Consider the following 25,085-nt stretch of genomic DNA (forward strand, 5'->3'; position numbering starts at 1 on the left):
AATTAAAATAGGCCGGGTGCAGTGGCTCACACCTATACTCACAGCACTTTGGGAGGCCAAGGTGAGAGGAAAACCTGAGGTCCGGAGTTCGAGACCACCTTGGCCAACATGGTGAAACCCCGTCTCTACTAAAAATACAAAAATTAGCCAGGCATGGTGGCAGGTGTCTATAATCCCAGCTACCTGGGAGGCTGAGGCAGGAGAATCACTTGAACTCTCTGGAGGCAGAGGTTGCAGTAAGCCGAGATGGTGCCATTGCACTCCAGCCTGGGTGACAAAGCAAAACTCCATCTCAAAATAAAAAAATAAAGAAAAATACAAATGAAAATAACAATTCCCAGATACACAGACTCTTTGCAACAACAACAACAACAAAACAAAAAAAAAACTAAGCTTTTTTTTTTTGGGTACAGTGTTTTAGTACATGGGAAGGACCAACAACAAAAACAGAAGTGGACGTGACCTCACAGCCCCTTTCTGTTCTGCTCTCCTTCATTCCTTTCAGCAGCCCCCTGTCCTGTCCTGCTAGGCATCGTAGGTATTTACCTGTTCTCCATTCCCTTTGGTGCAGAATTTTCAGAACTTCCTCATATTAAAATCGAACAGTTGTGGCCAGGTGCGGTGGCTCATGCCTGTAATCCCAGCACTTTGGGAGGCCAAGGCAGGCAGATCACTTGAGGTTCAGGAGTTTGAGACCAACCTGACCAACATGGTGAAACCCTGCCTCTACTAAAAATACAAAAATGTTAGCTGTGGGTGGTGGTGCACACGTGAATTCCCAGCTACTCAGGAGGCTGAGGCAGGAGAATCGCTTGAACCTAGGAGGTGGAGGCTGCAGTGAACCAAGATCGTGCCACTGCACTCCAGTCTGGGCAACAGAGCGAGACTCCATCTCAAAAAAAAAAAATTGAGCAGTTGTACCTCCCATTTTCTATGAGAATGAACAGCCCAGCTGAGAACCAACTGGAAGCCACCTGATGACTGTAGAACAGTTCTCTCCAAGTCAGCTCTCAAAGGTCAGATAATGAGTGAATGGATACGCTCCTACTTTCGGGTAACCCATGGCTTTTTTTTTTTTGAGACGGAGTTTCACTCTTGTTGCCCAGGCTGGAGTGGAGTGGTGCCATCTCAGCTCACCACAACCGCCATCTCCCGTGTTCAAGCGATTCTCCTACCTCAGAGTCCCAAGCAGCTGGGACTACAGGCACGTGCATTTTTAGTAGAGACAGGGTTTCACCATATTGACCAGGCTGGTCTTAAACTCCTGACCTCAGGTGATCCGCCCACCTCAGACTCCCTAAGTGCTGGAATTACAGGCGTGAGCCACCACGCCTGGTCAACCTGGCTTTTTTTTTTTTTTTGAGATGGAGTTTTTTTGCTCTGTTGCCCAGGCTGGAGAGCAGTGGTGCAATCCCAGCTCACTGCAACCTCCGCCTCCCGGGTTCAAGCAATTCTCTTGCCTCAGCCTCCCAAGAAGCTGGGACTACAGGCATGCTCCACCACGCCCAGGTAATTTTTCTATTTGTAGTAGAGAAGGGATTTCACTATATTGTCCAGGCTGGTCTCCGAACTCCTGACCTAGTGATCCACCTGCCTCGGCCTCCCATAGTGCTGGGATTACAGGCGTGAGCCACCACACCCAGCCCCATGGCATTTTTATAGAACTAATTTCCACCCACAAGCCTGAAGGAATGATTTGCCTGAAAGTCTTAAAGCTCAGTATTGAAGTAGGCCAATAGTGAGTACTAGCTAAGCCTCCCTCTTCCCTCTGCCTGACAGGAAACTCAATAGTCCACTTGGCCAAGAGCCATTGTGTAGACAGACCCTCGGGAATACAACAGATGGGTTTTTCTCTGCTTCCAGGCTCTACTACCTATTCTAACCCAGAGATTCCTGTGCCCCATTTTTCCCAGATTCCTTAACAATGTTACATAGAATTTTTCGGTTCTCAAACCTTCCTCAAATATCTATCATTTTTTTTTTTTTTTTTTTTGAGACGGAGTCTCGCTCTGTCGCCCAGGCTGGAGTGCAGTGGCGTGATCTCAGCTCACTGCAAGCTCCGACTCCCGGGTTCACGCCATTCTCCTGCCTCAGCCTCCCAAGTAGCTGGGACTACAGGCACCACCACCTCGCCCGGCTAGTTTTTTGTATTTTTTAGTAGAGACGGGGTTTCGCCGGGTTAGCCAGGATGGTCTCGATCTCCTGACCTCGTGATCCGCCTGTCTCGGCCTCCCAAAGTGCTGGGATTACAGACTTGAGCCACCGCACCCAGCCCAAATATCTTGTCTAAAGAAGTGGGTCATTACGACCACACAAAGGGACCTATCACAGTAAATGTTTTGGGCGTATGTGGAAGGCGAGTAGGGAAATTTCAAACAAAGAGGACCCGGATTCTGCAGCTTCCTCAAACTGCAGTCCACCATGGGCAACGGCAGCCCCAGGCGTCAGAAAGCACGCCACTTGCCTCACTGGTCCAGAATCTGTCGGGCCACACCTTTCAGAGAGGCCCTGCCTCCAAGGCCAGGGTGCACACTGCCACACCCTGCTTGGTCTCCTAGACAGGAGCTTCCCCATCTCCTTCTTTCATGAACAGTGGTGACTGGTGACTCAGGCAGCACTGCTTAGCAGAACTAGCGCTGGGAGTTTTGTCCAGATCGGGGGAGGGGAGGTGGAAGGTAGTGGTGTTAACAATCAGTGACAGTAGATCCCACTCATTTCCCTAGTCTATTTTACGACTTTGAACTCAGTATGCAAATTTATGCAAGACGAGATGCAAAGCAGTACTCTGAGCCAGAAGTCCCGTTGCTTTTTCCCCCTTTTTTTTGAAGCTGCACTGAACCACTGTAAATCAGTGCTCGCCTCTTCCCCCCTTTATTCTTCCCAGGCAACTGCAGATGCAGAGCCTCCCCAGGCCCGCCCGCCCGCCTGCCTGCCTGCCTGCCTGTCTGCCCGCCCTGGGACTTTGAATGACTACACATTTCTATAGCACCTTTATATGTGCAGCGGGCCAGACGGCCACTCGGGCAGCCCCGCCCCTCAGTATAATCCCCTGCATTGTACACGGTAGGGAAGGAGGCTGGGGAGATACTGAGGGAACCGGTCTAGCCCAGCCTTAATTCTGAAAGGGCCTGGCCTGGCCCAACCCTGCTCCCTCCTCGACCCTGACATTTCTAGGCACTTCTGTCCTCTCCACCACCAAACACATACACATGCTTTTAGAGTCCCAACTTCAAGCAGATCTCAGGGTCTCCTTTCGGTTTTTCTTCTAGGCCTACCCACCCCTTCCCCCAAGTCTGACTTCTCAGTTTCTTTGAACCAACAAGCCCCAGCCCACCATCCCCGTGGGATACAGGCTCACCACCACCCACTCCTTCCACCCACTGATGTGCCCACCCCCACCCCTGCATCCTTGCCATCCCCAGGAAGCCAGCAGCAACACAGCCCCTGAGTCCCGGGAACAAAGACAAAAGAGCTAACAGCAAAGCCGGAACTGCTGAGGTTCGCTGCCTCGAAATAAGAGGGTATGTTTAAAATTCTCAAAAGCAACCTGCTCAAAGAGGAATGCAGGCTGGAGGGGGGTGCTCATTCTTCGGAGGGGAGAGAAGAGGGGACAGGAGATAGAATGGGAGGCAGAGGATTCAGCGCTAAGATCTCTGTCTGGGCCAGGCCCCACCCAACTCGGACCCAGCACTCTCCATCCAGTGACCCCAGTCTCTGCCCCAGCCTAAGACCCTCTCCCGCACAAAAGCCTCCAACCTTGACCCCTTTTCCTCCTGCACCCTCAGGCTCCTTCCCAAAGTGCTCCCCTCCCCCAGCCCGACTCCTTCTCAGGCACCCCTGACATTGGTCACTTCTTTTGAGTGCACCCACTCAGCTTCCAGCCCCGCCCCCCACCTTCCACCCCTGCTTAACATCCCCTCTTCCCAGGCTGGTGCACAAAAATGCGGAAGGCGTCTGGGCACTGGGGAGGAGAAGGCAGCTGGGGCAAGCTGGCGGAAGGGAGTCCCATAACCAGGCAGAAAATCCAGAGTGACATTCTTCCCATGAACTCACCCCATTGTCCCTGGCCTCCCCTGACAACTCCCCCCCACCCCCTTCAGGCTCCAGGGAAAAGTGAATGGGAGAAAATCTGCCGCATCTGTTCCTGGCTAAAGACCCTAACCGGCTTCAGGGATTTGGGAAGTAGAATTGGTTTTCAGGCCTAGAGTGAAAGGAAGAGTAGAAGAAAAAAAAGTAAAACGTTAAAGAAGGAAAGGCATCACACACTTTATTAAAACCGTCAGCAGCCTAACCATCCTATGAACTTCGAGGCCTTTCAAAAAGTTCACCCTGCTGAGGAAGATGTTTAGTTTGTCAGAGTTCAGCTCAGAAACTGCACAGCACCTCCCCGGTGGACCACGAGGGGTTGATGAGGAGGAACGCAGGACTGGGGGACAGGCACCCCGCAGTGAAAGGATTTCGTGGGGGCTTTTTCCTTTCATTGTTACTTTCTAAGAGAAGCAGGAGGGAAGGGTTAACTTGCAGGCAGGCTAGGGAAGGAAACGAGCCGAGGAAGAAGAAAGGGACTGAGAGGCTCCACTCAGAGGAAGCCCTAACTTGCTCTGTACTCCAGAGCAAAATGTGCTAAAGAAACAGAAGAAAGATTTCACCTTTGACCCCTAATTCCATTCTCAAGGAGAACAGGGGAAAAAACAATAGCAGACCAGGAGAAGGGAGGCGAGCTGGTGCATGGGATGGGGGGCTTACGAAGACCTCAGAAGCTAAAAAGCAAGATTCTTGTTTTCACTTTTTCTTTTTAAGTTTGATAAACTTAGACTCACTTGCTTTTTCAGCAACAGCAGCAGGCAGCGGACACATTTCACCACTGTCTCCAAGAGGAAAGAAAATAATTACAGCTTCCTCCCGACCACCGGGGCAGGAGACTTTCGTAATTAAAAAAAAAAAAAAAAAAAGTGACCTCCTTAGAGACTGGTTGTGTCCCTCAAATAACTTTTTGGGAGGGATGAGGGCCCCCGAACAAAGAATATCGGGTCCCCATTCTATCCTACAGGAAGGGGTCCCTCAATTTAGGATACGGGCGGGGGTGGGGGTGGCAACGCATCTCTCTTGCCTTTCGATCTGGGGCCCAGATGCGAAACTGCACAACCTGGCTGCCCCCGTCCCGGGAATGCAGCCGGCGATCCGGCTTAAGTTACATTGATTCAGCTGCTAGGAGACCCCTCGCCTACCAAATGCCTCCCTTTTATTTTTCCATTCAACGTGGTAGCAAGAGCCCTGCTCGTTCCCTATGGAGAAACAGTAGTGTTCGTTTTCATTTTTCTCCTAAGCGACCCATCCTACAAAGTACCAAGTCCTTTCTTTCTAACTCACAACCTCAGTTTAAGGAAGGGTCCCTTGGGACGCCGGTGCCTCCTCCTAGCTTACCTCCTCTTCCAAGGTTCCTGGTGTCACTGGCACCCCGCAGCCTCGGCCTCCCAGCAGCGATCCCACCAGGACCCTTGGGTCCTCAAGTAGTGCCCCAAATAAGATTCGAGTTCCTACTCCCATGGATCTGACCACCGTCCCCCTTCTCAGCAAATCCCTCCTCCAGAATAGAAGTCTGGGTCCGTTCCACGCGGGTAAGACTATGGCAACAGGGATGCCTTTCCTCTCCCCATTCATCCCCACCAAATGAGTCGCCACGGCTCTTCCACTTGCTCTAACTCCAGTTCCCCTCCCTGGGCCTGACTTCCGGGTCCCGCTCGCAACAGTCCCCCTTGATCTGGTCCAAGGTCTCCGCTCTGCCGCCCTTAAAACAGTCCGTGAGGTCCAGCCGCCCGTCGGGCTTCCCCGCTGCCCTCCAAGTTTCTCCCAACTACTTGTTCCAGCCCGCGTTACCTGCAACCTGCTCCGGGCTGGCGCCATACTCGGCGTCCCGGCGCTTCTCACAAGTGCCCTCGCCCATAACCAGCGCCTGCAGGGGCAGCTCGGACCCCGGGTGGGGATAGCAGCGCAGCCCCTGGCCGCAGCGCGGGGTGTAGACGCCGCACGCCTCGCCCTCCAGCCGGGCGCACACCGAGCAGCAGCCGCAGCCCGGCTCCCGGACGAGCTCGGCGCATGGCATGCGGGCTCCTCCGGCCACCGCGGCCACCGCGGCGGGCGGCGCGACCGGCGGGGGCCCGCAGGCGGCCAGGCGCTCGGGTGTGCAGGGAGGGCAGCGGAACAGCACCTCCGCGCGCGCCCCGCCGCCGCCGCCACTTGCGCCCAGCAGAAGCAGCAGCAGCGGCAGCAGCGGCGGCGGCGGCAGCGGCAGCGCAGGGCAGCCCACTCTCGGCAGCATGCTGGCGGTCGGCAGTGCGGCGCGGCGAGCGAGCGGGCGGGCAGGTGGCACGGCCCTGCGAGCGCGGGAGCCGCCTCCTCCTTTTCTTCCTCCTCCCTCGCCGCCGCAGCCGGGTCCTAAAGGGCCGGCTTCTCCCCGCCCCCTGCCTTCTCCCCTCCCCCTTTTGGAGACCACTCCCTTCCCCCCGACACTCCCTCGCGCCGGCAAGTGTGTGCGCGCACGCCCACTCGCCCACCCCCGCGTTGGCTGCTGTCTCTGGGGGTCGCCTACTCTTCCCGGGCAACGTCCCTCCACACTCTTCTGGCCCTGACTCTGACTCCTGGAGGAGAATACGGATAACTCGCCGGTTTGGGTAGGACCGGCGTGGCGGTGGAGAAGAGCGCGTGCTTTTGTCTGCTCTCAGTTCAGTTCGCTAGGACTTCGTTTGCGCACTTCCCATGGAGCCGGCACTGGGCTAACCGCTGGGGAACACAAAGGACATTACGGCACCGTTTTGACCTTCCAGTAGATTTCAGTCGGTTCACACCAACTCCTTCCATCCCTTGGTGTCACCCGCCACTGACACGTGGCTTGGAACAATGACTTGTTGTTGGGTGGTTCCTGCGGAGTTTCAGACCCGTCTAGACCAGGCTAGACCCAAACAGCCCCGAATGGTCTTAGTGACTGTTGCAGTTTTCCAAACCTGGGAGCTCGTGACTACAACCTATGAGAACCCTAAGTGCAATGCCCCGCAAAACCTGCCCCCTTCCTCTGCCCCAGACCCCCTCCCTTCTCCGCCTGCTAAAATAATCCCTTAGCACCCTGGGCCCCAACCTACAAATCTCGAGGCACTTGTTGCAGGACAGAGCCCAGAACACCCAGTTGCAGGGGTCTTGGAGAGGTCAATCAGCTCTCCAGGTGTGAGAGACCTGCTCTGGGGTAAGGCCATTTATGGCTGTCTTCAATAATGCAGATGGACAAGGATGACCTCCTTTCATTGTTCTGTTTGATTTACTGAGTCATCTACCCAAGCCACCCCCAACCCCCATCATTCCAGACTGGACTCAGCCATAATCATCAACCATCTCCTGGGTTGTGACCCTAACAAAGACCCCTGTCAGAGAGATTCCCTGAGTGAGAGATGGACCATTAAGCTGCCTCCACCACAGGTTTAATCTCCCTATACCTCAGCGCCCCTCTTCCCCAACCAGACCCCTCCACTCTGGCTCTTTCTAACTTTAAGGCTCAGAGCCTGTTTGATTCAATTCAACAGCTAGTTAACCCAGTGGCCACCTGGCTCTGAAGGTGACCTAGATGCCTCCAGGAAGGTAAGTTCCTGGTCTTAAGACACTAAGCTGGGAAGAGTTATGGGGAAAGACTTTGGTAAGATAAAATAAATAAATAAATAAATAAATGTTTATCAGAGGCTTTGAATAAAAGAAATATTTTGGTAGAGAGGTGATGCGGTGGTTGAGGAAAGGGGAGTTTCTTGGGTGAATGGGAACTGAAATTGAAGCCTGTAATTCTACCAGAGGAAATGGACCATTAGCAAGGGCACAGGCAGAGGGAACACCTGAAGCAAAAACACAGAAATGGGGCCAGGTGCGGTGGCTCACACCTGTAATTCCAGCACTTTGGGAGGCCGAGGCGGGTGGATCACCTGAGATCAGGAGTTCAAGACCAGCTAGCCAACCGTGGCCAACATGGTGAAACCCCATCTCAACTAAAAATACAAACATTAGCTGGGCATGGTGATGCACGCCTGTAGTCCCAGCAACTTGGGAGGCTGAGGCAGGAGAATCACTTGAACCTGAGAGCTGGAAGTTGCAGTGAGCCAATATCACACCACTGCACTCCAGCCTGGGCGACAGAGTGAGAATCAGTTTCAAAACACACGTACACACACACGCACACACACACGCATACGTGCGCGCGCACACACACACACAAATGGGAAAATGAGGCTGGGGATCAGAAAGTCAGTCCACTTCAGCCAGAGTGCAGGATGCCTGCAGAGAGCAGCGGGGTGACAGGAAAATCCAGTTGACTGTATGGAGGTTTGGCTTAATATGCTGGGCAGTAAGGATACAGCATCCATGTTTGAGCAGAGGAAGACATGGACGGAGCTGGACTTCTGGAAATCATTAGCACTATGTAGAGTGCCGATCTGAAAAAAAAAAAAAAGTAAAAAAGTAAAAAGCACTATGTACAGTACCAATCTGAAAAAAATAAAAATGAAAAAGACACAGGAAGGATCGTGATCATTCCAGCTTCATTCTCCCTGGTGTCTCCTGCCTGCTTTGTAAGATGTTTCTGTTGGCCCCACCCACTGAGCTCCTGCAGAGTAGGGACAGGGTCTAGAACAGCACTGTCCAATAGAAATCTACTGCAAACCGCAAACTTGAGCACGTGCAATTGTAAATTTCTAGTAGCCATATTAAAATATAGTAAAAAGAAATAGGTGATATTTATTTTAATAATATTCTTAATTTGGCGGTATGTCCAAAATACTATCATTTCAGTGTGTAATCAACACTAAAATTAATGAGAGTTAACATTCCTTTTCTTATACTAAATCCTCAAGTTCTGATGTGTATGCTATACAGTACATTTCAGTTTGAAGTAGCCAAAGTTCAAATGCTTGATAGCCGTGTGTGGCCAGGTAGCTAGCAAATTGGACAGCCCACAGTTCTAAATACTGCCTGGCACTAGGTAGGCACTCAATAAATATTTGTTGAGTAAATGAAAAGTACAATCTCTCAAAATATTCCTGGCAGGGCCCCTCATTCTCTTTCTGTCTTAATTGCAATGCTCAGGAGCTGGGGATGAAAGGCTGTGATGAGTCTATTAAGAGGCTAAGAGTGGCTGGCATTCATTCATTCATTCATTCATTCATTCACATGCAGCTGCTCACTTACCTTTTGAGATTCATTCTCTTTCCACCTCCTTTTAAAGTTCTTGATCTTTTAGCCAAGAGCAGTGGAGATGAGCAGGCAAAGTGATGCTGACTTGACAAATGCAAAGTACTCAATGAGATTTCACTTTCTAATGAGCCTGAAGGCCACACCCAATTCTTTTCTCCTAGTTCCCAGATTAATGGCCAGTTTTACCCTTCCCCACCCTGAATACACACAAACACACAACAAAATAATCCCATCTTTTTAAAGCTTTTCCTAACCTCTCCTGAGCCAGGCCAGCTGCTACGGAGGCTTGAATCATAGAGCATCCTCAATCCATTGAAGCCTAAAGAAGTAGCAGGACTCAGCCCAGGACCCAGAGCTGGTTACTGGCTGGCCTACAACTTAACCATTTTGCTTATTACTGTAGGCCCAGGGCTAGAACAATGCCTGCACAGAGATGCTCAAAGAATATTTGTTGAGTGAATCCAGGTTCTCTGCTCCGTGTCTCTTGCTTTGCCCATCCCATTGTTCCTGGAGCATTCTTCACTTCAGATTTCTCATGAGTCCTCTGCAAAGGTATGTCCTCAGGCTTCAGAGCCTGTCTGTGCCCAGCAGTGAGGACTGGCTGAGAGATGGGGACAGGCTAAGACTGGTTTTCTCCCTTCCCCTTAATCCCTGCCTTTTTCCATCTCAACCATGTTTTATGAACCCCACCCTTACATGGTTTACTGTAACTAGGTACCATCTGTACTATTATTTACATAATTTTTTAAAGTAAGGCAATTCACTTTTTTTTTGCTTACGATCGTTTTTAAAAGAAACTTTGTATCACTACCATAAATGGAAATGCAGTATTGATGGTCATCTATAGATGGTAACCATAAAAATAAACACAATGAAAACAAAACAATGTTATTTGATTTGAGCTGGATACTGTTGCCTGCTGAAACTTCTGAAGTTGGTAAACTCTCCCCAAGTTAAGAAAGATGAGACAATCTAAAAGAAGCATTCAAGTTAAGTCGACCCAAGCTGAGATTTTCTCCAAGTCATCAGGAGAGGAATGTTTTTAAAAAATATTTTGTTAAAATACACATGCAAAAAAAAGTAGATAAACTAGATAAATATCCAAAAATTGACGGCACCATATAACCAGCTCCCAGATCAAAAAGAACATTGGCCAGGCACAGTGGCTCACGCCTGTAATCTCAACATTTTGGGTGGCTGATGCAGGCAGATCACTTGAGCCCAGGAGTTCAAGACCAGCCTAGGCAACATGGTGAAACCCTGTCTCTACAAAAAAATAAAAATAAAAATAAAAATAAATAAGCCAGGCTTGGTGGTGCATGCCTGTAGTCACAGCTACTTAGGAGGCTGAGGTGGGAAAGTCATTTGAGCCCAGGAGGTCAAGGCTGCAGTGAGCTGTAATTATGCCACTGCACTCCAGCCTGGATGACAGAGTGAGATGCTGTCTAAATAAATTAATAATAAAGAAAAGAATATTAACAGCATGTGGAAACCCTTTCATGCCCCTGCTGGTTATTATTCCTATGTCCTGCAAGAATAAACATTGTCCTGACTTCTACTGGTGTGGATGAGTTTTCACATAAATGAAAACTTACAATAAGCAGGGTTTTTTGTTTTGTTTTGTTTTTTGAGACAGAGTCTCGCTCTGTTGCCCAGGCTGGAGTGCAATGGTGCGATCTCGGCTCACTGTAACCTCCACCTCCCAGGCTCAAGCACTTCTCCTCCCTCAGCCTCCAGAGTAGCTAGGATTACAAGTGTCCGCCACCATGGCCGGCTAATTGTTGTATTTTTCACGTGAACCAAAAAAGAGTGCAAACAGACAAAGCAATCCTAAAGCAAAAAGAACAGAGTCAGAGGCATCACATTACCTGACTTCAAACTATACTATAAGGCTACAGGAGCCAAAACAGCATGACACTAATATAAAAACAGACACATAGACCAATGGAACAGAGTAGAAAACCCAGACGTAATGTTACAAAGTTGAGAAAAATAAGCAGTGGGGAAAGTACCTATTCAGTAAATAGTGCTGGGATAGCTAGCTAGCCGTATGCAGAAGAATGAAACTGGAGCCTTACATCTCACCATATACAAAATTGAACTCAAGATAGATTAAATATTTAAGTATAAGACCTCCAACTATAACAATTCTAGAAGAAAGCCTAGGAAACACCATTCTGGACGTCAGCCTTGGGAAAGAATTTATGACTCCTCAAAAGCAACAGCAACAAAAACAAAAATTGACAAGTGGGACCTAATTAAACTGAAAAGCTTGGGCAAAGCAAAATAAGCTATCAGCAGAGTAAACAGACAACCTACAGAATGGGAGAAAATATTTCCAAATTATGCACCTGATAAAAGTTTAATGTCCAGAAACAATTCAACAAGCAAAAAAGCAAATAACTCCATTAAAAAGTGGGCAAAGAACATGATCAGCCACTTCTCAAAAGAAGACATACAAGTGGCCAATAAACATATGAAAACATGCTTAACAACACTAATCATCAGAGAAATGCAAATCAAAACCACAATGAGATACCATTTCACACTAGTCAGAATAGCTATTATTAAAAAGTCAACAAAACAACAGATGTTGGCAAGGCTGCAAAGGAAAGGGAACACTTACACACTGTTGGTGGGAATATAAATTAGGTCAGCTACTGTAGAAAGCAGTTTGGAGATTTCTCAAGGTACTCAGAACTACCATTCGACCCAGCAATCACATTACTGGGTATATAGCTAAAAGAAAATAAATTATCTTACCAAAAAGACACATGTACTCATATGTTCACTGCAGCACTATTCACCATAGCAAAGACATGGAGTCGACCTAGGTGCCCATCAGTGGTGGACTGAATAAAGAAAATGTGGTATATATGCACCATGGAATACTATGCAGCCATTAAAAAAAAAAAAGGATGAAATCATGCCCTTTTCAGCAACATGGATGCAGCTGGAAGCCTTTATCCCAAGTGAATTAACACAGAAACAGAAAATACCACATGTTCTCACTTATAAGTGGGAGCTAAACACTGGGTACTCATAGATGTAAAGATGGCAACAACAGACAATGGGGGCTACTAGATGGAGAGGGACAGAGGGGGAAAGGGTTGAAAAACTAACTGTTGGCTACCAGGCTCACTACCTGGGTGATGGAATCATTCATACCTCAAACCTCAGCATCACGCCACAACACATATAATAAACCTGCACATGCACCCCGTGAATCTAAAATAAAAGTTGAAATTATATTTTAAAAATTCCTCCCATATTATCATACATATATAAACCCCACTGTGAATAGCCCACTGTGAATAAAGAAGGTGTTCAACCAGAACTGGTAAATTGAGAAAAGATGGAAAGTGCTCACGCCTGTAATCCCAGCACTTTGGGAGGCCGAGGCAGGTGGATCCCAAGGTCAGGAGATCGAGACCATCCTGGCTAACTCAGTGAAACCCCGTCTCTACTAAAAATACAAAAAATTAGCCGGGCGTGGTGGCAGGCGCCTGTAGTCCCAGCTACTCGGGAGGCTGAGGCAGGAGAATGGCGTGAACCCGGGAGGTGAAGCTTGCAGTGAGCCGAGATTGCGTCACTGCACTCCAGCCTGGGCGACAGAACGAGACTCCGTCTCAAAAAAAAAAAAAAAAAAAGATGAAAAGTGCCAATTGTTGGCAAGGATAGGAAGCAAGTGGAACCCCAGGTACTGCTGATAGGAGTATACGTTCATACATTTACTTGGTAAAACTTTTTGGCTGTGTCTACTAAAGCTGAACACGTGTACCCTATGACCCAGAAATTCCATGTCTAGGTACGATTATAGGTGTGAGCCACCATGCCCAGCCATCATACTTGTTTTTAAAGATGGGGTTATTATATGTCACTCTGGCTGGAGTGCAGTGGTTATTCACAGGCACAGTCATAGCACTTTGTAGCCTCAACCTCCTAGGCTCAAGTGATCCCCCTGCCTCAGCCTCCCAAGTACCTGGGATTACAGGCACATGCCACCATGGATGGCTCATATACTTTTTTGTTCATGGGGGAGTTTTGAGTTTGAGTTTTACTTGTTGTTTCGAGAGGAAGGGAAGAAGCACAAAAGGATAAGAGCATTGCTTGAGCAGAGGAAATGTCCTCTAGTTTTTATACATTCCCCTGGGATTTGCCAAAGACCAGCATAGCCTCCTCCTTGGTGAACCCTGAAACAAGATGAACAGGGGTGAGGACCTCTGGCTTTTCTGGCCCAGATCCTTGGAAAGAAACTCCCTAATGGAAATCTGGGGAACATCATTACGGAAAAGATGAAGAATGGAAAATGTGCTTTGTGGTGATTTTCTGAACAAGCATCAAGTGGCAGGTCAACCACGCAATCGATCACAGTCATCATCTTTGTCTTCAGAAAATCTTAACCAAGTGCCTCCTCCCAGATGATAGGTTAGGCTTTGTATCGCCCTGCCATCTAGAAGTTGCTGATCAGGTGGGATGACTCCACAGCGACCAAATGGAAAGGACACAAAAGAAAAGAAGCAGAATAGAATGTGGGCCCTGGAGGCCGGTAGGAGTTAAGCAGAGAAAGGGCCTTGGGACCAAGCTGCCTAGATTCATGTCCACCTCCTCTGCTTACTGGCTATGTAATTTGGAGCCAGTTATTTAACCTCTCTCAGCCCCAGTTTCCTCATCTGTAATAAGGGGTGATAATAGTACCTGTTTCAGAGACTTGTTGCAAAGAGTAAATTAGGCTGGGCACTGTGGTTCATGCCTGTAATCCCAGCAGTTTGGGAGGTTGAGGTAAGTGGATCACTTGAGGTCATGAGTTCAAGACTGGCCTGACCAACATGATAAGACCCCATCTCTACTAAAAATACAAAATTAGCCAGGCGTGGTGGTGCACGCCTGTAATCCCAGCTACTGGGGAGGCTGAGGCAGAAGAATCACTTGAACCCTGGAGGCAGAGGTTGCAGTGAGCCAAGATCGTGCCACTATACTCCAGCCTGGGAAATAAGAGCAAAACTCTGTCTCAAAACAACAACAACAACAACAACAAAACAGAGTAAATTAGGCTTGGCACAATGGCTCAACCAATAATCTCAACAATCCTGGAGGCCAAGGCAGAATTGCTTGAGGCCAGGAGTTCAAGATCAGCCTGGGCAACACAGCGAGACCCCATCTCCACAAAAAATTAAAATTAAAAAATTGTCCAGGGATTGTGGAGGGTGCCTGCAGTCCTAGCCACGCAGGAGGCTGATGTAGGAGGATGCTTGAGCCCGGGGATTCAAGGTTACGGTGAGCTAGGATTGCAGCACTGTACTCCATCTTGGGTAACAGAATGAGACCCTGTCTCTAATTTTATTTTATTTTATTTTATTTTATTTTATTTATTTTATTTTATTTTATTTATTTTTATTTTTTTGAGATGGAGTCTCGCTCTGTCGCCCAGGCTGGAGTGCAGTGGCATGATCTTGACTCACTGCAACCTCTGCCTCCTGCATTCACGCCATTCTCCTGCCTCAGCCTCCCAAGTAGCTGGGACTATAGGCGCTCGCCACTACACCCAGCTAATTTTTTGTATTCTTTAGTAGAGACGGGGTCTCACTGTGTTAGCCAGGATGGTCTCGATCTCCTGACCTTGTAATCCACCCGCCTTGGCCTCCTAAAGTGCTGGGATTACAGGAGTGAGCCACCGCGCCCAGCCTCTAATTTTAAAAAATAACAAAAATTTTAAATAAGAGTAAATAAAACAAGGTGAAATCCTTAACCCACTGCTGGTATACAACCCTCAGCCAGAGACAGTCCTGCCATTATGATTGCGTTAGGCAAATGAGAGGCGCCCATGTCTTTTGGCATGTTGCAGGAGTAGGGTATGATGTTTAGAGTTCCTTAGGGTGAGGTCAGGAAAGCACTACGTCCCTCCCTCTGTAAAGATGGGAAGATGTTTGCAGAGGAAGGAGAAATTCAAAGGACTACTTGGTTGGAAGGGATTGGAGTTGTTCCCCAAAGTGTAATGAGGAAAGAGAGGGAGAAGTAGATGCATATTGCTTCCAGCAAGTGTGCTCAAGAGTAGCAGAAAAGTAACAGAAAAGAAATAGAAGAAATCAGAGCACAAGGGTCCTCGGAAGCCTGGAAGAAAGCATGGAAACCAGCCACAGGGTTTGGAATCTTATCCGCACTCTTAAGTCGAAGGCCTGGCTGGTCTGCATGGCCTGGGTAACAGGCAGGGAAGTGCAGTGACAACAGGAAAAAAGGAACAAAACTAGCACCGCTAAGTCCATGCAGATACTTTTACAGGTGCTATTTCATTTAATTCTTACAAGTGTCAAATGATGCTTAGACAATTTAAGTGACCTGCCCATGGTCATCCAACTAGTATGTCAAAACCTTACCTTTCCACTACTTCCAAGGGAGCCAAGAAATGGCAACTCTAACTCAGAACCTACTGCCAACCTCAGGGTGTGTGGCCTTGGGCATGCTGTGGCACTCTACTCAATTTCTCTTGAGTTTACTCAAGTTCTTCTGAAGGATGAGGGCATTGGACTGCATGTTCTTGGGCACTGGATGAAGGAAATGATGATTCACAGAGGCAGTTTGGTGTGATTAAGAGCAAGGATTTTGAAGCCGCATGACTAGCTCAAGTCTTGGTTCACACTACTGCGGTGGAGCCTGCTGATGTTCACCTTTATCCCATTCTCTTTTCCTTCCTTCACACACAGAAGCTTAGCTCGCACAGTCACAAGTGACTAGCTGTGGGCAGTGAGCTGTGAGTGAGATGAAGTGACGTGTCAGTCCTAGTCTGAGGCAACGGAACAAAACCTACATGACTCCTCAGTTTCTGTCTTCTTCATGTTTTAAATGGTGAGGCTGCAATATGGCAGAGTCTCCACCAGCCTGGATCCTGAGTGACTGTATGGATTAGAGATTAGAGCCTCCTGCCTTGAATAGCTAATGAGTGTGAATTAAACCTCTGTTGTTTTAAGCCATTAAGATTTGAGAAGGTTGTTATTGTAGTATAGGCTAGTCTATCCTGACTAATGCAACCATTTACTAGCTGTGTAAACTCGGGCAAGTTTTTTTTTTTTTTTTTGAGATGGAGTCCTGCTCTGTCACCCAGGCTGGAGTACAGTGGTGTGATCTTGGCTCACTGCAACCTTCACCACCTGGGTTCAAGTGATTCTCCTGCCTCAGCCTCCCAAGTAGCTGGGACTACAAGCGTGTGCCACCATGCCTGACTGATGTTTGTGTTTCTAGTTGGCCAGGCTGGTCTTGAACTCCTGACCTAAGGTGATCTGCCCACCTTGGCCTCCCAAAGTGCTGGGATTACAGGCGTGAGCCACCCCGCCTGGCCCATCCGGCCAAGGTTCTTAACCTCTCTGTGTATTAGTTTCCTCATCCATAAAATGGAGACACTGATAATCCCTACCTCATAGGGTTGTTGTGAGCATATAAATAACAATATTTTAGGCACTTAAGACTTAAAAACAACATCTAAAATATTTAAGTACTATGTAAGTATTATTTATCACATTTATTTTGTAGGATGTTTTTCCAGTAGCAATAGAAATTGTCAGTTTCAATTAATATTCAAACATGCAACAATAGATCTGAGTTTGCATCCTGACGTTGCCACTTGCTTGTTGGATGAGTTCAAGCCAGTCATCTGACTTTTCTGAGCCTCTGTTTCCTTATCTTTAATGCGAACAATAATGTCTACCTCAAAGGGTAGTTGTGAAGATACTGTGAGCTCAGCACCTGGCATGTTGTAGGCTCAAAAAAAAAATCCCTTCTTGATTTATATTTTGTAGGTAGGGAGTTTATGATGATTCCCCTTTAAAAAGGAGATACCAAGGCACGGAAGGGAAAAGTCCAAATATTCTACTACTAGAAGAAGCTTTCCAGACCAAAGCAATGGAACCCCACCTGGGACTAACCAGATGGCCAGCCTCATCCCCTATTCCACTCACAGCTCACACTGCCATTGCCTTGTTCTCATGATCTTTCCCGTATAACAAACCATCCCAAAGTTCAAGTCTTGAAACAGCCATTTATTTTACTTCTTGTGGTTCTGTGAGTTGACTGGATTCAGCTGGGCTGTTCTCATGTGGGCTCTTTCATGTGGTTATAGCAGACGGTGTCTGGGACTGGAGTCATCATCTGAAAGCCCAGCTCAGCTGACACCCAAGAGGGCTGCGCACTCCCCTGGGGGCAGTGGGTGCCGGCTGCTGGCTGCGAGCTGAGCTGGCTGGTCAACGACAGCACCTGCACCTGGCTTCTCCTGTGGCTCAGGCGGCTCAGAGCATGGTGGCTGGGTCTGGGTTTTGAGAGGGAGTATCCCAAGAATGAGTGCTCCAAGAGACCAGATGGAAGTTGCAAGTCTTTTTTTTTTTTTTGAGATGGAGTCTCACCCAGGCTGGAGTGCAGTGGCACAATCTCGGCTCACTGCAACCTCTGCCTCCCAGATTCAAGTGATTCTCCTGCCTCAGCCTCCTGAGTAGCTGGGATTACAGGTATGTGCCATCATGCCCAGCTAATTTTTGTATTTTTAGTAGAGATAGGGTTTCACTACATTGACCAGGCTGGCCTTGAACACCTGACCTCAGGTGATCCACCCTCCTCGGTCTCCCAAGTTGCTGGGATTACAGGCGTGAGCCACCATCCTTGGCCCCAGAAGTTACAAGTCCTTTTGGCATTGAGAAGTCCCATAGCATCACTTCCCCTACATCCTACTAGACACACGGAAGGTCAGCCCATGTTCAAGGGGGTGGAGAAATAACGAGTGAGACAGAGATATTGTGGAGGCCATCTTTGGAAAGCGTAATTGGCACAGCAGCCACACTTCCTCACTGACGGGACATCTGCATAGAAGCCAGGCCTTGTTCCAAGGAGTTGAGGGGCAACTCCACTCACCCTTGTCTCCTCCGACTGCTGGGCATTCCCTGGGAAGCAAGGGCCAACTGCTGCTCTCCAGAGGCAGGCCAATTTGGATAAATGAGTCAACCCTCTACCAGGCCAGGAGTCCTGCACAGCTTCTGGGGCTCACAGTTTTACAAAGAGCACTATAGACAGAGCTCCAAGCCTTGGGTAGAGGCGGTTCCCATTAAACACATTACAAACAAATAGAAGTTTTTTCCCTCCCCTTTTGGACGGTTGCATTGGGGTCAAGGAGTTGTGGAAATCCTTGATGGCTCAGGACGGGGGCTTTTGTATCTGACAGAAAGGGGTGTTGAGCAAAGCATCCCTCAGCCAGAATTTTCTAGATGAGAAGTTGGCAAACTTTTGCTGTAAAGGGCACTGTGGTAAATATTTTAAGCTTTGCAGGCTTCATGGGGTCGCAAGGACTCAGCTCTGCCATTATATCCCAAAAGCAGCTAAGGGCAATATTTAAACAAATGAGCAGGCTGTGTTCCAATAAAATTTTATTTACAAGAACAGATGGCGGCCAGAATTAGCTTACAGGCTGTAGCTGGTCCACCCCTGCTCAAGGGCTTCCTCAGTTTCACAGAGCAGATTTTCAAAGGCGTCCATGCCCAAGAGATAACATAGGGCCTGAAGGATCACTTCCCAGCCTGCATCCAACTGACCCCCATTAGAGCAGCCATCCGCGTAACACCAAGAAAGCCCTAGAATGCCTGTGAGAAAGGCCAGCTCCACAAATGTCAAGTTTTTTACCAGGGTCCCCACTCCCTCCCAGGATCCCAGGGTGAGGTGTTCCCAGTCCCCAGCGTCCCCAGAGGAGAATCTCAGCCCAGCCCTGGCCAGGCCCTGGCAGGCCCTCTCTGTTCAGTCAGGACAAGATTCAGACGTGCACCCTGAGAATTCTTGGAGAAAGGAAGAGAGACAGGCGGCAGAAGGAAGCAAAGCAGATGCCGCGAGAACGGGCCTGGGAAAGGCTTCAAGCAGAGTGCAGCGTCTGTGGACAATGCGAGCGGCGCTGCGGCCTCCACTGGACGGCCCGCCCCCGCTTCCTGCTGCAGCTTTTCTTTCGAGGAACAAGACTACATCTGTTTGGCGATATTCTATCTGGAATCGTTAAATAAACCTTTCAGGCCTGGCAAACAACAGCCCATCTTATTCCAATGGGGGAGCTCCTGAAACGCAGCAGACTTCTTAATCCTAAATCTGTCTGCTGGCTCCCCCCTCCCCTCCAAGCAAATCCCTGCTCACCCCATTCCCTAGCCAGCGACTTGGACAAAGACGGCACATTTGCCACCTTCGGCTCCTCTCAACACTAACAGATCCTTGTTTTGGAGTCTTCGTGTCTACTTTTTTACTTTTTTTTTTTAATTTAATTTAATTTAATTTCTTTTTTTGAAATGGAGTCTCGCTCTGTTGCCCAGGCTGGAGTGCAGTGGCACGATCTCGGCTCACTGCAACCTCCGCCTCCCAGGTTCAAGCAATCCTCCTACCACAGACCCCCCTAGTAGCTGAGATTACAGGCACACACCATCATGGCGGGCTAATTTTTGTATTTTTAGTAGAGACAGGATTTCCCCATGTTGGCCAGGCTGGTCTGGAACTCCTGACCTCAGGTGATCCACCCACCTCGGCCTCTCAAAGTGTTGGGATTACAGGCATGAGCCACTGTGCCCGGCCTTCATGTTTACTTTTGGTATTATTGTACTTGGTGGTTTCTCTCTCTCTTTCACTAGCTCAATGGTCTCAGCCACACAATACTGTCTGAGCAAACTCGTCCAGGCCCCCACAATTATCTCATCTCCCCATTACCCCCCACCCTCACCCTCCTGAGGCCACTGAGTAGCAGGCAAAGCTAAACAAATAAAGGATGGGAAGCCACCCAGCCAGCATTTCCAAGGGCCTGGCAATGGGAAATTACAAGCTCACTGATCAGCTTGTCTTTACGCCCCACAGACACCAGCCTGCCCCATAGACACACCACACACACACACAACACACACACACCCCGCAGAGACGTACTGCAATGCAGGCTACAGACCCTGTGTGCCCAGATGTGCACACAGCCCTCTCCCCTTCCCAGTCTCCTCACTCCCTTCCCTCAATGCAGCAGACGCTCATTGTCCTAACTCCCCTTTCCAGGAAATCTCTTGCCTCAGCAGAGAGTCACGTCATGGAAAGCAAGAAGTTGCTGTAGGCACATCTGATTTCTGATGAAATTGCTGCTGGATGGTGGTGAGAAATGAGTTTGAACTGCACCCTTCTGCCTCCCCAACTCTTCTGCCTGGGAGAAGGATGTATAGACTACACGCTGCAATTTCACAGACAGGCCTTGTTTCTCTGTTTCTCTGTTGCTCTGTGATTAAACCGCTGCCTCTCGTTTCTAATCAGAAGCCGGGTGGTGAGGCTGTTACTGCTCTACCAAGACAGAGGGAGAATAGGGGAAGGAATAGGGGGAAATGATGAAATAATCCAGTTTGGAAACAGCCATTGCGGGGTGGAGGTAGCAAAGAATCCCTCCCTAGGGGAGAAGTAGAACCCTCAATTTGGAGACTCTTTATAGGGCAGTTTGGGGATTAGAAACATGCTTTGTGGGAGGAAGACTCTCTTCTAAAATGATTCCTGATTCAGTCCTTGCAGAGCACCTTCCTGAAGGTGAGGCAAACTTCATCTAGCCTGTTTCTCGCTCCTAACACCAGCTGTGGAGCCCCCCTCAAAGCTGTCCTAAGATCTGAGTTTAGGTTGCTTTGTGTTTCTTTTTGTGCCCTACCTCCCTCTCCCTGATGACACTGAAAGCTCAGTGAGGGCAGAGACTGGTATTCTCTGATTCCTGTACCCCCGTCCTCTCACCCGTCTCATCCATCTCCCCACAGCCCTCCTGCCTGGCGTTGCCTATGGTAGAGAGGTTACAGTATTCTCATTCTCCTGCTATGCCACCAAGTGAGCAGTCTTGGTGATTCTCTTTTGCATAGGTGGAAGAATCGCAGCCTGAGGAAAAGAAGCTCACCCCTCAGGGCCACTGTATTTGGGATCCTGTAACTCCCAAAGCAACAGCCATTCTATTTGGCATTCCCGCCTTTTCATCCTGACTGTGGCCAGGGAGGAAAACACAATTCAGCACCATTGTGTTCAGGGTTGACACCAAGCAGTATTTCCCAAACATCAGCCATTCAAGAACTTCTTCCTACTCCGTGCGTTATCTTTGAACCACCGAATATCTTTCGATTATTATTTCTCTAACATTTATGTTTAAATCACTCATTTATTTATTTATTTAGAGACAAAGTCTTGCTCTGTCACCCAAGCTGGAGTGCAGGGGTGTGATCTCGGCTCACTGCAACCTCTGCCCCCAGTGTTCAAGGGATTCTCTTGTCTCAGCCTCCCGAGTAAATGAGATTACAGGCACATGCCACCAAGCCCGGCTAATTTTTTTTTCTTTTTTTTTTTTCCTGAGACTGCATCTCGCACTGTCACCCAGGCTGGAGTACAGTGGCATGATCTCGGCTCTCTGCAACCTCCACCTCCCAGATTCAAGCGATTCTCCTGCCTCAACCTACCGAGTAGATGGGATTACAGGCGCCCACCACCACACCTGGCTAATTTTTTGTATTTTTAGTAGAGACGGGGTTTCACCATGTTAACCAGGCTGGTCTCCAACTTCTGAGCTCAAGTGATCCGCCCACCAGGGACTCCCAAAGTGTTGGGATTACAGGCGTGAACCACCACACAAGGTCACACATATTTTATTGAAATAAAAACACTGCAAGTAATAATATGCCCCAAAACACAGCTTTAATATATTGTTTTCCTATTACACATAAAGACAAAATACATAACTTAAATAAGAGATTTTCCTTCTAATCCCACCTAAAATCAGCTTGTATGCTGTATGTTGCTACACAATGTGGAAAATATTTTAATCTTTTGGCCAAGTTAAGTGATAGACATGTCTCTGAGGCTCAGTCCATTCATCTATAAAATAGGAATCATAACTTCTGCTCTGCCTTCATGAGATAATAAATACCTCATGGAGGGCAATGGACAGTATAAAGAGCTATCAAGTAGGAAGGGGATTTTTAACAAAGAACATGGCCAGGAGAATGGCATAAGATGTAATAAACTGGGAATTTTGTAAACGAATAAATTGCTAAAGGGGAAGAAGTGGAGTGTTATACATACCCAAAAGAACAGAAGCCCTGCACCAGATACTGCTAAGGAGATAGAAATAGTAGAGAAATGTACAGACTATTAAAAGAAACAATACACACCCACAGGAAAAACACAAATAAAAAAGGCCTATAGAGAATTATAACCCTAATTATAATTCTACAGAGCTATGAAGGCAACGCTAAGGGACGATGAGCCTCTAGATGAATCATGGGGAATTCTGCAGTCTTGCAGCCTAAATTGTGGGCTGGGAGGACTTCCTGGAGGTGGTGTTAGAAATCAGAGCTCTGTCTCCTCGGTCGTGAAGGTGTTTCTGGGATCCTTTTTCTGTTTCCCACATCTGAACTCCACATTCCCCTTAGGTTTCAGCCGTGGACAACAGGTGCCTGCTGGAAATGGTTTTTCTGGAGGCTGTTGGTGGTTGGCAGGGCCTCGGGGCTATGGGTAGCAGCAGCACCATGTCTCTGCAGTACCCCACAGTGCCCAGCACCCACAGTCTCTCCGAGTCCTCTCTACGGCCATCCATCACCCCCTCTCATCCACAGCTCTCCATGTGCACTGACTTCCCACTTGAAATCTTTCCCACTGCCGCCTCCAGTGAAACTTCTCTTGCTCACTTTCTGTAAAGTGTTTCTCTCCTCTCAGCAACTTGTCACAGTGCAACTATTTCTATCTCTTACATTGCTGTCTCTCCCTGTCACATTGTAGCTTATCTTGGGGTTGGTCTGTCTCTCTCTCTTTCCCTCTCTCTCTCTTTCTCTGTGTTCTATGGCTCTTTTTCCTCCATTGGTATTATCTTCATCCTCCCACCACCTCCTAATCCCCTGAATGCCTGATCCACTGAAGGCCTCCTTCTATGACCCAGCCCTTTCCTTCTGTAGAGCAGAGTCTGAGGTGACTCTGCTATAATATAATAATAATCAGTGGCCAAGGGACTCTAAGGCAGGGGTGCCCAATCTTTTGGCTTCCCTGAGCCACATTGGAAGAAGAAGAATTGTCTTCAGCCACACATAAAATACACTAACACTAATGATAGCTGGTGAGCTAAAAAAAAAAAAAAAAAAAAAAAAATTGCAAACAAATATAACGCTTTAAGAAAGGTTACGAATGTATGTTGGACTGCATTCAGAGTCATCCTGGGCTGCAGGCTGGACAAGCTTGCTCTTGCTCTAAGGTATCATTGTCTGGGGGTTGGGCAGAAAGGAGGTTTTAGAGGGTCACAATGAAACCTCAACCACAATTGCAATAGACACACACCCACACCCACCCACACACCCACCCACCCACACACACACACACGCTGCATGGCTAGGGTGCAACATTGGGCATCTTGCCGATACTTTCAAAACTGTGCCTTCTGCCCAAGAGCCAGAATGCAGAATCAATAATTATTTCTATCCATATCTTTACAAAATAGTAAACAACCCCAAGGCTTAGCCAATCAATGACCTCAGTTCCTGCTCTTTGTCCAGAATCCTGCTCTCTGGACTTTCCCTGTGTAAGGGGCATTTGAGTTGTAACACAAAAGAACTCAGAGCTCAAAACAACCAGAGCAAGCACAGCACACTTTAGAGGCACTTACTGGGGAGTCCTTGTCCCAGCTCTGCCAGATAACCTACAATGTGACCTATTTTGCAAGTCATCACACCTTTAGGAGCCTCAGTTTCTGCATCTGCAAAATGGGATAAGAACACTTAGTTCATGAGGCTTTTGTAAGGATTATGTGGAATTATTCTTGGAGGTTTCTTGCAGGATGTCTGACCCAAAGAAGGGATTCAGGTCAATGTTTGCCAAACCTGGAGTTGGGTCTTTGCCATGGATATTTGCCTCTTGGAGCAATCTCTTGACTTTGAAAAATCTGATCCACGATATGGGATGCCCTGTGTTCTTTAAGACCATCTGATGGCACCCTGAGTCTGGCCTCTCCTTCCCTGGGCATAGCAGTTCCAAGAGGACCCACCACGTGACAGCAGCACCCTTGCATGGAGACCTTCACCTTGCATTGTGCCATCTGTCACTGCCTGCCCATTCGACTTGATCCTGGCTGTCTGGAACAAGACCTTCTCTCTGGGGAAAATATTATTGTTTTTTTGGCCACTTGTTTGATCCTCCAGAGTCAATATTTGCAGCGATAAGCACAGTGTGATGGAGCCAGTGGAGTTGTTTATAACTCTGCCCTTATCCTATTGAGTTCTGGTTCCTTCTGGGCCACATTGTGAGGTGAGCGGGTGTGCATTTCAACAGCAGTTGGTCCTGGTACTCACCAAAACTGCTTTGGAAGAATATGGAAGAGGAGCGGGAGTCTGTTTGCTCCTGTCTCCTGAAGGTGTGCCCTCAGCCTACGCTGAATGCTAAGCAGGAATTTAGGTGACCTTCCCAGGAGGCTGGCAGACGCCTTTCCCTCCTAAGCCTTTCCTGTAACACAAACCTCAGGGCTGCCCCAGTCTTCTCTACTAGATAGTGAGATCCCAGAGGAATCTTTCTATAAAAGTAAGATTTTCTGTTTCCACTTCACATAAAAATGCCTAGAGAGATTTTCCACACAGTTTGGAGGGCTTGTTTCAAATGATTTGACTTAAAATATAGGCTATGAGGAGTAGGCAAAACTCCCTTTGAATTGGCCCGTAGGCGGGTAGCCATAAGGCTGGAGGGGTGGCCATTCTCTGGAAAGAGTGACTACTCAGGGGATACCATGAGAGGCCACAGTGACAGCTGATTAGGAGAGACAGGCTGCACATATTAATCCATGGAGGACAGAGATGACAAACATGGTTTCAACTGTGAGTTCAAAACTGTGA

At 48.2% G+C, this 25,085-nt stretch overlaps 1 protein-coding gene across 1 annotated transcript in view; it reads right to left on the bottom strand.

Annotated features, from left to right (window-relative positions):
* The window catches only part of IGFBP2 (insulin like growth factor binding protein 2), a 31,044-nt gene extending 24,609 nt beyond the window's left edge, over nt 1-6,435 (bottom strand). Inside the window, exon 1 of the mRNA XM_033230328.1 lies at nt 5,878-6,435. Coding sequence (XP_033086219.1) covers nt 5,878-6,319 — 442 coding nt within the window. The 5' untranslated portion in view covers nt 6,320-6,435. The remainder of the gene's footprint in view (nt 1-5,877) is intronic.
* Between the last annotated feature and the right edge of the window lie 18,650 nt (nt 6,436-25,085).

The sequence above is a fragment of the Trachypithecus francoisi genome, unplaced genomic scaffold (genome assembly GCF_009764315.1).
Source record: "Trachypithecus francoisi isolate TF-2019V2 unplaced genomic scaffold, Tfra_2.0 Lachesis_group13, whole genome shotgun sequence".
NCBI lineage: Eukaryota > Metazoa > Chordata > Mammalia > Primates > Cercopithecidae > Trachypithecus > Trachypithecus francoisi.